The sequence below is a fragment of the Alligator mississippiensis genome, chromosome 14 (assembly GCF_030867095.1).
Source record: "Alligator mississippiensis isolate rAllMis1 chromosome 14, rAllMis1, whole genome shotgun sequence".
NCBI classification, from domain to species: Eukaryota; Metazoa; Chordata; order Crocodylia; family Alligatoridae; genus Alligator; species Alligator mississippiensis.
The window spans coordinates 27,197,643-27,210,925 of record NC_081837.1 but is presented as its reverse complement, the minus strand read 5'-3'; the positions used below and the strand labels follow the sequence as shown (position 1 = coordinate 27,210,925).

The 13,283-nt window shown below is 47.8% G+C and overlaps 1 protein-coding gene across 1 annotated transcript; it reads right to left on the bottom strand.

The window, feature by feature from the left end:
• Positions 1-213: 213 nt before the first annotated feature.
• Positions 214-2,607, bottom strand: LOC102565664 (C-C motif chemokine 4 homolog). Its single transcript, XM_006264261.4, has 3 exons — positions 2,368-2,607; positions 1,592-1,706; positions 214-779 (listed from the first exon to the last, which is right to left on the bottom strand). Exons 1-3 carry the CDS (start codon positions 2,438-2,440, stop codon positions 692-694), a joined length of 276 nt encoding a protein of 91 aa, XP_006264323.1. The 5' UTR covers positions 2,441-2,607; the 3' UTR covers positions 214-691.
• Between the last annotated feature and the right edge of the window lie 10,676 nt (positions 2,608-13,283).

Sequence of the window (13,283 nt, the reverse complement as noted above, 5' to 3'; positions counted from 1 at the left end):
GAATCACTGATTCTCTGAATCAGCATTGAATCTTCAGATTCAGATTCAGTCAAATTGAATCAGGGACAGTGACGCGAATCAATAAATCAAATCACTGTCCCTGATTCAGGCTGAATCCAAATTGAATATGGCTCATTTCACACCCCCCTAATAAACTGTGTGCTCCAAGTGCCTTTTTTCACCTCATGTTGTATAATGTAAGATTCAGACAAGTAAGTTCATTGAGTTTATTTGCTTAGAAAATGTTTACATTGTAGAATTAAATAACAACAACAACAGCAACAATAATGTTTCTCACAGAGTCACAATACACACATGGGCACATAAAGCCTGTCCATATAAAAATATTTATTCTTCAAAGTCTATCTCCAATTCTACCATCAAATAACTTCATAAATAACAAAATATCCAAAATATTCAGCTTTATAAAAATGTATTAATTAATCTTCACATTTGAAGTGTGAAAGGAGCTGAGTCACATGACCTGAACGCCTTACAAATTAAATATTCTATAAATAATACAGTACTTAATAGTCTGCAAATTACATTTCTTAATAAACTATTCCCTTAAAAATGGTTTAAATACTTTTAACTTTTCACTGGTCTAAGTCAGTCTGGGGCAACAGCATTGGATGTGGTGACTGGAATGGAGCCCATTCATTTCCAGAAGAAGTTCAGTCTCTAGCTCTTCTTAATTCAGTTCCAGGTCATTCACATATTCTTTAACCCAGCTGTCCTCAGGATTTGCACAGATTTGACGGCCTTTTTTGGTAATAAATCTGCAGAGCATGAAACAAACAGATGAGCACTTTGGAAGCGTTTTGTGGTTGGAGAAAATCAAACCTTCCCCAGCTCCATTCCCCCACTCAGAGTGGCACGGCTCAGACTCCTGTAGGCTAAAAGTGCCCAGGTGATGTAACAGCTGACCTGCTATTTTAGAGTGTCTCAGGAGAACCTGAGAGCCCCACTGACTGTCAATGAAACTCGGGCACCTTATATCTGATTCACTCAATAATGGGGTTTAGGTTGCTCCATCATTTAGTTTTACAGCCAGTCAGTGGTGTGCTCTCCACTGAGAGGTTTATCTGCCAGTGATCTGCACCCTGTTAGTTTTGGCTTGGTTCCTGTCTCCACTACTGATGCCCTCCTGGGATCTCTCACCTTGCCTCCAAATAACATCTCCTGTTCCCCATTATGCCCTGCCTGTCCCCTGGGATGAGCATGACTGAGGCATCACAGAACTCTCTGCAGCAGTTCCCACCTTATCTCTGTTCGGGATCAGGCTGAGAGACTCAGTGAAATGCCTAGTGAGGTATCTTGATAAGAGACTTCTCAGGAGACTTGATAAGAGACTTAATCAATAGACCCTCATTCCCAGCTGATTGCAACCAATGGAGCTGCAATGGAAGACAGCAGCTGAGGATCTAAGCATGTATTTGAAAGTTGTTTTCATCTGATCTGACCTCCAGCACTTCTCAGGGAAGGGGATGTCACCTTTGTCCCTTGGGCTCCAGAGGATTAAGAAATTTCAACACCGGTAACTAGGAACACAAAATATTCCTCTCTATTGAAATCTAAAGTATGTACTTACACCACGGCTGCACGGGAGCACATACTGTTGGTGTAAAAATAATCTTTCACAAAGTCACGGGGGAGCTGCCTGGTCACATGTGAAAAGCAGCAGGCAGTCGGGGGATCAGATCCAACTGGAAGAGATGAAAACAGCAAATGTTAGTGTGTGCTCAGCTGTATACCACCACCTGCCAGGGCACTTGGGAGAAGCAGAGAGGAGAGACATCCAGCCCTAGTGATGCTGGGATGGGAAGAAGCTGAATGAAGGGAAATGGGAGAGATTTTCCTCTTTGATTCCTTCCCCGCTTTCCTTGTCCAAGGTGGTGACAGCTACATACTTAGTTACCAAAACCATAGTTGGACATTTGGCATCCTTTGGGACTGCTAGCTGTTCCTTTGATACTCCTCGGAGATCTCCTCTGAGGACAGATAGCCTTCCTCCCCCTATCTAGACCTCTGAGGACTCACTTGATAATTATCCCATATGGGAAGGGATTCCTAGGGCTGGGAGGGGCTGGCAAGAAGAGCCCTGTCCCTATTACATCTCTCTTGCCTTCCTTCATGGGTATGGTGGGCATGTCTACTTGTATGCTTTAATGATTATTAGTCTATTTTAATGTTTGTTAAAACCACTAAAAACCATGCTCTTTAGTTAATACGCATTAAGATAGGCTAATGCACATTATCCTAATACCAAACAATGGAGGTACTTGATTTAATATGCAAACTAAAGCCCATTAATGCACATGTAGATGCACCCAGTGAGAGAGAAAAAAGAAGAAAATCTGAACTTACATGGAGCAGATGAGGCCTGGGAGCAGATGATGGCAATGAGGAGAGCAGTGTAGGCAGCTATAGAGACCTTCATGTTGCTGTTGGGTAGACAGGAGCTGCAGGAGCTGAAGCAGACTAGGGACTATTGCAAGCTCCTTCTGCATCTGATGTTGAACCTCTGGTTAGTCCCCTCTTTATAGGACCTTGAGGTGCTGTGCGGGCAGTGCAGTGGAATTTCCCCTAGCAGCAAAGAGCTGATGTCATGGAGCAATCTAGCTATCTGCCAGAAACAAAGTGACAAGCAAGACTTAGGAAACACTCAGCTTCTGTGCAGCACTGAGATGTAACCCAGTATGACACCTTGGTATGACACCTCCCCTAAAATGGGGAACAGGAAGTCCCCACTGAGACAGGATATGAAATAATCACAAGTTTTATAACTAGTTCTAGAGATTCTACTTAAAACTAGACATTTCTTGTTCCCCTCTTGGAGGTCTTAGGGTTTGCCAATGGAGAAAATATTAGTCAATTTGTGATGGTATTTCCACTTCAAGGTCTGATCATTCCAAACACAGAACTGTGCAAGTGGGAAAGTGGAAATGGGACATGAGTCAGGGGCAGGAATCTATGAGACCTTTACCCCACTAGGCTATCTTCCCTATGGTTCCCCACTATTACTGCTACCAGTGCAGCAGGAAACATAATGAGGCATATTGCCCATTACCTGGGCTTTTTTATAACTCTATTCTCTACACTTACTCTGAGCAGAGTGAGAGAATTCAAAGCTTAGGGCTGGATTCTGTTTCCACCTATTAGGTATCTAAGAGTGCATCTATATGTGCAAATAAGTGCACCTAAATTTAATGTGTATTAAGAGATTTTTGGCAGGTGTTTACACGTACCGAAACTTGGGACTAAAATTAGTCCCAGTTCCTTCCAGTTCTGCCATGTGCCCCCGTGGCCAGCAAAGGATCTCTATCCTCCAGCCACATGGCTGCTAGCATTTGGCAGTCATGTTGAAGCCAGAGCCAGCTGCCACCACTTGGCAGCCATCTTGAAAACTCTCATCCCTGGCCAGCCCCTTCCCTGCTCAGGAGCTGCATGCCCAGCACAGAGGCAGCATGTGCCAGCAACCTCCTTGCCCATCCTGCTTCCCTGTGCCATGGTTGCCCCTGCCAGCAATGCTGAGCACCCCACTGCTCCAGCCTGGTGCCAGCAAGTGACAATCATACATTCATAGATTCATAGATATTAGGGTCGGAAGGGACCTCAATAGATCATCACATCCGACCCCCTGCATAGGCAGGAAAGAGTGCTGGGTCTAGATGACCCCAGCTAGATGCCTATCTAACCTCCTCTTGAAGACCCCCAGGGCAGGGGAGAGAACCACCTTCCTCGGGAGCCCATTCCAGACCTTGGCCACTCGAACTGTGAAGAAGTGCTTCCTAATGTCCAATCTAAATCTGCTCTCTGCTAGCTTGTGGCCATTGTTTCTTGTAAACCCCGGGGGCGCCTTGGTGAATAAAACCTCACCAATTCCCTTCTGTGCCCCCGTGATGAACTTATAGGCAGCCACAAGGTCACCTCTCAACCTTCTCTTGCGGAGGCTGAAGAGGTCCAGGTGCCCCAGTCTCTCCTCATAGGGCTTGGCCTGCAAGCCCTTAACCATATGCGTGGCCCTTCTCTGGACCCTCTCCAGGTTATCCACATCTCCCTTGAAGTGCGGCACCCAAAATTGCACGTAGTACTCCAACTGCGGTCTGACCAGCGCTCGATAGAGGGGAAGTATCACCTCCTTGTTTCTGTTCGTCATGCATTTCCTGATGCACGATAAAGTGCCATTAGCTTTTCTGATGGCTTCGTCACACTGCCTACTCATGTTCATCTTGGAGTCCACTAAGACTCCAAGATCCCTTTCCACTTCCGTGCCACCTAGCAGGTCATTTCCTAGGCAGTAGGTATGCTGGACATTTTTCCTCCCTAGGTGCAGCACTTTGCATTTCTCCTTGTTGAATTGCATTCTGTTGTTTTCTGTCCATACGTCCAACCTGTCCAGGTCTGCTTGCAGCTGTTCCCTGCCCTCCGGCGTGTCCACTTCTCCCCACAGTTTTGTGTCATCCGCAAACTTGGACAGAGTACACTTCACTCCCTCGTCCAAGTCGCTGATGAAGACATTGAAGAGTATCGGTCCAAGGACCGAGCCCTGCGGGACCCCACTCCCCACACCCTTCCCACATCCATCCACTACGACTCTCTGGGTGCGACCCTCCAGCCAATTCACCACCCACCGGACTGTGTAGTCATCCAAGTCACAGCCTCTTAACTTGTTTACCAGTATGGGGTGGGATACCGTATCGAAGGCCTTCCTGAAGTCTAAGTATACGACATCAACCCCTACTCCTGCATCCAGGCGTTTTGTAACCTGGTCATAAAAAGAGACTAGATTAGTCAGGCATGATCTACCTGCCACGAACCCGTGCTGGTTTCCCCTCAGCATAATTTGCCCTGCCGGGCTCTCACAAATGTGAACCTTGATAATTTTTTCGAAGACTTTGCCTAGGGTGGAGGTGAGACTGACTGGCCTATAGTTGCCTGGGTCCTCCTTCCTCCCCTTCTTGAAAATCAGTGCACCACACTTCTGCTGGCCATGGTGCTGACTCTGCTGGGCCCTGCTGACCCTCCCTTGCCCAGGCCCCAGGACAGCCATGCACCCACCAGTGGGAGCCAGGCCACCAGCTTTGGGAGGCCTTGGTTGACCCCCTCCTCCTGCAGTCCCTGCTTCAGCCCACCTCCCCCACCACCCACACCCCCCCCTGCCCCCTGCCACTCCCAGCACCACTCTCAGGTGGTGAAACAAAAAAACCCTTTATTACCTTCACAACCCTCACCTCCACCCCTTCCCCCCCTTCAAACAAACAGTGTCCGTCCACCACCTTCCCCACTCACCAACAATAACAATCCTGCTTACAAGTGGCAAACTATATACAAGTGGCAAACTATATATACATATTTCAAACTATTTACAATATTTTGGATGTTCATCCCAGAGTGGGGGGCCATGGAGGGTGGGCTTAGAGGGCAGGTGCCCAGCACCCCAGTCCCTGGGTATTCCTCCACAAGGGCAGGTTAATAGGTGTGAGACAGGTTGGTGGAGGGGAAAAAAACAGAAGAAGGGAATGTTGACAGGTGATAAAATGCAGCTGGGAAAATAGAGGTTACCTGGGGTTTGGGGATGGCAGACAGGTTATAATCTTCTATGGCTCATTATGAGATATGGGTTCATGGGACATTACAATTTATCCAACTTTTGAATTCTTTCCACATAAGGAAGCTGAGACAAAGATACTAAAACTAGCCAATCAGTTAATAGAATTATCTATCTATCTATCTATCTATCTATCTATCTATCTATCTATCTTGTAAATATATATAAACAGTGTAAATATATTGTGTGTAGGGGAATGATTAAATGGAAACAAACAGAGAGCAGAGGGAGGTCCCCAACAGGACATATCTTCAGTGTAATCTCTTCTATTCTGTGTCAGTCCTCCTGAGGGAGGACACAGGTGCAATCTTGTGCTCTGCTGTAATGGGTAGCACATGCTGGGATAGGCATTTATCATGTTTTTTGCTTATAAATAGGCAAAGGGTTAGCTATAGACCAATTTTCTTCCCCTTGTATCAGTAGCCAGTATGCCTGTAATCTAGGTTAATCTGAGTTTACAAACTCAGAAGTGAGAAGATAAAAATAAAAAAACCACCCGATGTGTATTATTTAAAAACAAAAACAGTTTTCTTTTGGGGGGCCTGTGTCATGCTTAAGACTGGAAATGGCAAGCACAGAGGAGCAGGAAATACCCTGAACACAGCTTTTAGAAACACAAAATAACTAAGAAGCCTTAACCACAGTCTCACAACTTTTCTGGAGGAACTGATGATTATTTTGAAGCTATGCTAGCTCTGAAACTCTGAGAACTGATGGTCATTTAAAATATGCTAGCTCTGAAATTCAAGTTTCAGTCAGTTTGTCACTACTCCATCTATGTTAGACATAGACCAGGGGTCAGCAACCCCTGGCATGCATGCCGAGCATGGCATATAAGGCCATTTTGCTTGGCATGCCACCGCCAGCCTGGGCTCTAGGCAGCTGCTGCCAGCTGGGAGCCCAGGCTGCTCCCAGCAGGTGGCTGGGAGGCTGCAAGCCCTACCGCAAGCAGCCCGGCACCATGGCTGGCAGTAGCTACCCCACAGCCTGGGCTGGCTGTAGGTGGGAGGCTGCAAACAGCTGCTGCCTCCCAGCCCCGGCCCTGATGGGTGCAGTGCCAGCACCTGCTGCCTTCCTGGAACCCAGGGCCAGGAGACAGCTGGGGCCAGGGCCAGGATGGGGAGGCAGCAGCTGTTTGCAGACTCCCAGCTGCAGCCTGCCCAGGTTATGGGTAGCTTCTGATAGCTACAGAGCCCAGGCTGCTCCCAGCAGGGCTTCCATCCTCCCAGCTTCCTGCTGGGAGCAGCCCAGGCTCTGTGGCTATCAGCAGCTACTCAAAAGCTGGGCAGGCTCCAGCTGGGAGGCTGCAAACAGCTGCTGTCACCTCGCCCCATCCCCATCCCCATCCCCGTCCCTGTCCCCAGCTGCCTCCCAGACTCAGCACTGTGCTCTGGGAAGGCAGCAGGTGCCAGTGATGCTCCCCACCGTGCTGCCTTCCCTGCCCCCTCTGCATAGCAGTGTGCGGAACACAGCTCAGCACGCTGTGCTCCCAGCCCTGCTGCGCCCCCCTTGGCCCTCCAGAGCACAGTGTGTGCTACCCAGAGTGGCAGCGCGCAGAGTGGCCACACAGGGAAGCTGCATGCCGCTGCCAGCTCCACGCTGCCCTGGTCACACTTCCCCTGTGTGCATGGGAGCAGTGTGGGCAGCAGTGCAGGGTTGTGCCCCTCACTGCTGCCCCCAGCTGCAGGGGAAGTGTGGCCAGGGCAGTGGGGAGCTTGGAGCAGCAGGCAGCTTTTGTGCATCTCCCCACTTAGCCATGCTGTGCCAGGTTCCTCACACTGCTCTACAGAGGCAGTGGGAGAGGGCACCATGGCAGGGAGCATGAGCACCTGCCCTGCCCCTCACACAGATCTGGGAGGCACAGGTCCCCCCTGTCCTCCAGGAATGCACATTGCCATCGGGAGCCAGCCCCACCCACCACCTGAGCCATCAGCACACAGTAGGCAGCAGCAGTGGGGGAGCCGGCTCCTGCTGCAGCAGCCACTGCCTTCTGTTGGGGGCAGGCAGGGAGCTGCAGGCCTGGGTCCCTGATCCCATAGCCCTGGCAGCTGGGGGCCCCCTCCAGCAGGGCTGGGGAGCTGTTGTGGGGGGACCCGCACAAAACAAATACACAAGATCAAAGGTAGTATCAGAAGTTTTATTTATTGTCACCAGGTTTACAATTTTTAGAAAATCTGGTATTTACCGTAAAAAAAGGCAACATTTATGATTATTAACTATACTAATATGCATTGTATCCTGCCATGTACCCCCACCCTCATTTTGTTTTTCTGGCATGCCGGCACTCCAGCATCTTCCAAGGTAGACATGGTGGGTTTTTTGGTACTCCGGCCAAAAAACGTTGCCTACCCCTGATATAGACTATAACCTGATGATGTTTTGAACCCATTGCCCCCAGCAGTGGTCAGCAGTTATGTAGTGCTTGGCAGCCTGCCACATAAAGGAAGGGTGGTTATGTGTTTAAGGTACTGTAATAGAAGCCAGAATTCATTTCCCACCTCTGACTCTGTGCCTTTTGACAAGTCACTTAGGATTAGATCCACAAAAAGACCAGGGTACTTCAGTCCTGGTTAATTCTCATTTTAGGGTGCATAAGTCCCAAACTGTAATCCCCTGCTCACTTGGTGCCTAATCCTGGACACACCTTGGATTTTAACATTTAAGTTCCCTAGGCCTCGCTATTCCTCCTTGTGGGCATGCCCAGCACCGTATTATGCTATGGTAAGAGAACATGCCCAGGCCAAATTTAATGCTCTTTTCTTCCAGAGAGGATTCAGACCCACATTTCTCAGCTGAGTACCCTAACCACCAGACTATAAGCAAGGCACTCTCACTGCCTTTTGAGGAGTCTGCTTTTGTTTTCCTGCCCTACCCATAGAGTCACTGGGCTGCAGATAGGTACAAGTGAAGTGAGTGGCAGTCTCTCACCTAGTGGCTGGGGCACTTATGTTCAAGGAAGGAGCTGTGTGTCTAGTTCCTGCTCCATGGAGTAGATCAGCAGTTTACATTAAGCATTTGTTTTTCCCTCCCAAGTGACCTCCCTTGTTACTAGGCCAGAGAAACCTGCTGATTTTGTATTTTCTCCTCCAATTAAACCGTAAGTTACCCATGCAAAATAAAACACCATATTTACTCGAATCCAAGGTTTTCTTCCTATTCAATATGGGGGAAAGCCCCCCTCATCTTGGATTCAAGTAGAAGGCAAGAGGGCAAGAGGCTGCTGCAACTCTGGCTCTGGCCCATACCTGGGCTCTGGAGCTGAAGCCGCCACAGCAACCACAACCACTGCTCCCTGACCAGGCAGGGGCCAGAGCCCCAAATGAGGGTAAGTGGCAGTGGAGGGGGACAACAGGTAGTGGGAGGGGTCCAAGTGTCAGGGGCAGGGCAGAGGGCTCAGGCACTGTGGGGGAAGGGCAGGTAGCAATGTTAAGCAATTTGCTCAAAATAAAGAGCGAGACCTTTGTAAGAGGGGACAAGGCAAGATGCTGTATTTATTGATTAAGCGCTTGGTACACACACACACACACACACACACACACACTCATACCCTAATTTCTGTTCTGCACTGGTATACTTTACCAGTCTCATCGGTGCTCGAGTCAACTTAGTGGCCAACTAAGTTGATCATGAGTGGGAGCTAGGCTTCTGTCAGTCTGTCTCATCAGGTGAACTGATGCTTCAGAATATTATGCAGAACAAGACCCAAAATCAACATGTATCACCTCAACTTTTATAGTTTTGTCAGTTCAGTCAGTCCTCTGGGCTTTTGCTGTGTTATCACTGTGTTCTTCTGTGAAGGTTGATTAATGTTGTTCTCTTTGTGTTCTGGGGTGGATTCTTCTTGTTTTGGTCTTTCATCTGTCTGCATTTTTCAGCCAGTCGCCAGCTAGTGTTTTCCTTTTCCATAGACACACTCTCACCCAGTCTCTCACACATACAAAGGTCAAGCACTTATGTCAAGCTAGAGAGCAATACAAAATAGAGTTTCTTAAGGCAATGCAAACCTCAATAAAATACACAAAAAAGTATCAAAGTAATACACAAGATTAAGACAACAGGCAAAAATCTATCTCCATGCTATTTACCTAATATAAAGCTGGTATTTTTTCTATTTGTATAACAATGGGGGCAAATGGTGGGGAGGAGCAGGCACTGTGAGAGGGCAGGAGACAGAGGTTCAAATGGTAGGGAAGTTAGGGAGCAGAGGGTAAAGTGCAGGGAGACAAAGAGCAGGGATCAGGCCACCTGTCTGCCCTCTCCCCTCCCCCCAGCTGCTTTTGCTGCTGTTGTGGCCAGGGGGGTGAATTTAAGACAGCCCAATAACTGGATTCTATAAATGGAAACTTATAACAAAATTATACATTTTCCTTGTATGGGATCAAATTATTGGGTGTTCATCTTAAATTCAAAGTTGTCTTGGATTTGGGAAAATATGGTATCTTCAGCATAAGGGAATGAGAACACTCCACACAGAAAAGCTGACAGCCTAGGGATCAGGGCATCCAGTGGAAGTTGATCCCACTTAATCACAGAGGAGTTCAAACCTAGGTCATCCACATTTTGGGGGAATACTCTAGCCATTGAGCAATTTGCTCACCTTCCTCAGCTGAGCATGTTCCTAGCCTGCTGGTTAGAACACTCTGGGGAGAGGTGACAGATGGATCTACTCACATAGATGAGGGAATTAAAGTCACATTACCATGGTATGCATGAGTTCACTAGCCAATAAGTTCTATGTAAAAGGGAAGCAGCTCCTCCTCCCCGAAGTCTGTGCTGTTACCACGGTCAATTTGCATGGAGTGCTGTGTTGGAGCTCCTTAAACCCAAAAATAGAAGCCTGAGAACAATAAATGGCTAAAACAGAAAACCTGACTGGTCAGAAAAGAGCTTAATGACTTTGCCTGAAAAGGGAAGGTGGAAGATAGATGGGGAAGGATGTGAGAGTTATTTATAGCATAGCAGGCACTCGTATGAGGAAATGTTGAACTCCCTGCATTCTGAAATGGACTCTAACTCAAGACATGCCTTTTCTCTCCAGTCTGGCTGGCATGGAGCAGACAGTCCAGATTAATTACTGAAAAGGGTTTAGGGTTTGTCCAAAGACAAAATTTGATTTTTTGGAGAAATACAGGGATTTTCTGTGATTACATGCGCCAAGCTCCAAGCCTATAGCGGGAATATAAAACAATGGGGAGTAATCAAGAAAACATGCATGTGCTAAGGGCTGAGTCTGGGGTACAGTATGCAAAGCATAAGAGTTTGGAAGGGAAGGGAAGAGGACACCTATCATGATATGTCCTGTGTGAGCGAGTGATGAACAATGCTTATACCATTACACAATTGGCTTTTTATCAGGTTTCTGATAAGCAGTGTGATGTCTGAAACAGGGAGTTTGAGAATATTGGTCAGCTGGAAGTATTCAGCAGTAAGATGCTGTTAAAAGTCCTGTTTCAAAATTTACTTTATTGCACAGTATACAGGCACCCTCCTGTTTTCACTAAGATTTTTTTGACCAGGCAAGAGTGATTAAAAAAATGGTATTTTGAAGCAAAACAATATTGTAAGGAAATGAGAAAAAAAAAAATCCTTGCCACAGATTTTCGTGGTACTTTCTTTTATTGTTTCCTACCAAAATCATATTATTGTTCAAAATGCCTGTTTTGGCTGAAAACACTTTTTTTTGACCTGGCTTCCAGGGGCCCTTGCAATTAGATAGTGAATCTTCATAAATCCTGACACGCTGTTCTGAAATCACCAGCTCACTGCATAGAACTGCTGGCTCCTGCAGTTCCTCAGTCTGCCAGTCCACGGTCCACACTGTCTGTTTCCACTTAGCTCTCTCTTACCTCAGCCTCTTCCTGGCCATCCCTTGCCTGTGGCTGAGGTGTCTCCCTTTTCTGTAGGATAAGAACCCTTGGAGCAAGGGACACTTCCCCAGGCAGGTTGTCAGGATATTTATTATTTACTTGTTTTGCTGTTATTTTTATTGTGAAGCCTTTGGTGAATATTTTTGGGGGTTAGAGATTACTGGAATAGTGTCAGTCTCCTAAGGAGACAAAATCCCCCTTCATCCAGAGGGGAGAGGAAGGAAGGGGAGATGGAGAGGGAGTTTGTGAAAAGGCCTGGCCAGTACAGTTGAGTACCCAGGGGTTGTCAGTGACCTTGGCTCACTGCTCAATAGAAGGAGTAGTCTGTGAGGGAATCTGGAAAGAGAAAGTGGCCACAATAGGCAGGACAGAGGTGTAAGCGATTGATAGAGACTAAGGGTCCAATGTTGGCCCTTCAAGGGACACCCAGCATTGTGAGATCAAGGCAGAGAAAGAGCTAAGGAGGAACAAAAGAAAGTTATTGGCTAAGTCTAAGCTGGATCCATCGGCCTTCCCCTCCCCATTTGCCTGCATTCCTCTTACTGTCTTTCTAAGTCCCAAGGCCATTGTCAATAAGATTTCATCCTGGCTCATCTATTCATCAGTGTAACAGGGAACCCTTGCCCTGTTACTGGAAAGTGCTGTGGCCCCTTTAAGGACAGGGTTTTTGTAGCACAGACACAGGCAACCAGCAGAGCAAGGTTTAAGAAACAGCTCTGTGGTCCAGTCAGCTGGCAGGGGAGTCACTTGACCAGTAAGGGGTGGGGCTTTAGTAGTATATAAGCTAGAGCCAGAGCAGGAATGGGGACTTGGGAAGCAATAGGGTGAAGAGGCTTTGTGGTGAGATAGCTGATACTGATGATTGCCTTGCAGGGAGCTCTGGGAGTGCAACCTGAGGGACCTGATTCAGGGCCTGGAAGAAGTGTGGTAGGCAGCTAGGTGGGCTGGGTGTTTGTGTTGTTGCTTGAAGGCTTAAATTTGTGCTTGGGTTTTAACCAGTAGTTTTAGTAGGACTCAAAAGGGATGGCTTGGAGGTCCCAGTAGTGCTTGCATGGCACATGATTGCCTTGAGCCCTGCCAGGGGTTTGGCTCAAGGCCCAGACAGGGCCCAGAGGGAGCCTGAAGCCTGAGAAAGGGTAGAGATAATCCAGAGATGGGCAGAGCTTGAGGGCCCAGAGCCTGAACAGGGCAGAGATAAAGTCCTTGGAAGGCAAGAAAAGGGGCTGGAGCCCAGAAGCCAGGTCTAGGGCAGTGGGCCTTGGCTAAGGGCCCAGGTAGAGTAGAGGGATGTAAGTCAGGAAGGCTAAAGCTCCAACAGGGGAGTAAAGGCCTGTGGTGGCTTTAGGGGTTTTAGGAGGCCTGTGGTTTTAGGGGACAGATGTCCCACCTGAGTGATGATACATAACATCTGTGAGGTCTGGGCTTGGTGTAAAGGGCAGTTGGAGCCTTAAACCTTTACTGCCATAAGGCTGGAAGTTGATCATTGAGGAAGAGGGAATGCCTTAGGCTCATCAGTCTCTGAGGGCAGCCTCCCTTTCATGAAGTTTCTGTCAAGATGTGGCAGGTGAGACAGCAAAGCAAGACCTTGATAGAGGGAGAGAGCCTGACAGGGATGAGATGGCCTGTAGGGGGCATCAAAAGTCCTCAGTCACCTGTTACACTTTATGGGTGATTGTATCCTTGACATTACTCTCCATGGTGGCCCCATTTTGTTTATTAGATTTATATCCTGCCCTTTCCAAAAGGCTCAGAGAGTAGGTTAACAGCTTGGCTGCTGAACTGGCCAGAAGAGGATCCAAGCTGTG

Excerpts from the sequence above, each read along its gene's own strand:
- LOC102565664 (XM_006264261.4), bottom strand. The coding sequence starts at position 2,440 with ATGAAGGTCTCTATAGCTGCCTACACTGCTCTCCTCATTGCCATCATC. Across the intron at positions 1,707-2,367 it reads CCAGGCCTCATCTGCTCCAT|TTGGATCTGATCCCCCGACT; the intron begins GTAAGTTCAGAT and ends CATCTCTTCCAG. Across the intron at positions 780-1,591 it reads TGCTCCCGTGCAGCCGTGGT|ATTTATTACCAAAAAAGGCC; the intron begins GTAAGTACATAC and ends CATGCTCTGCAG.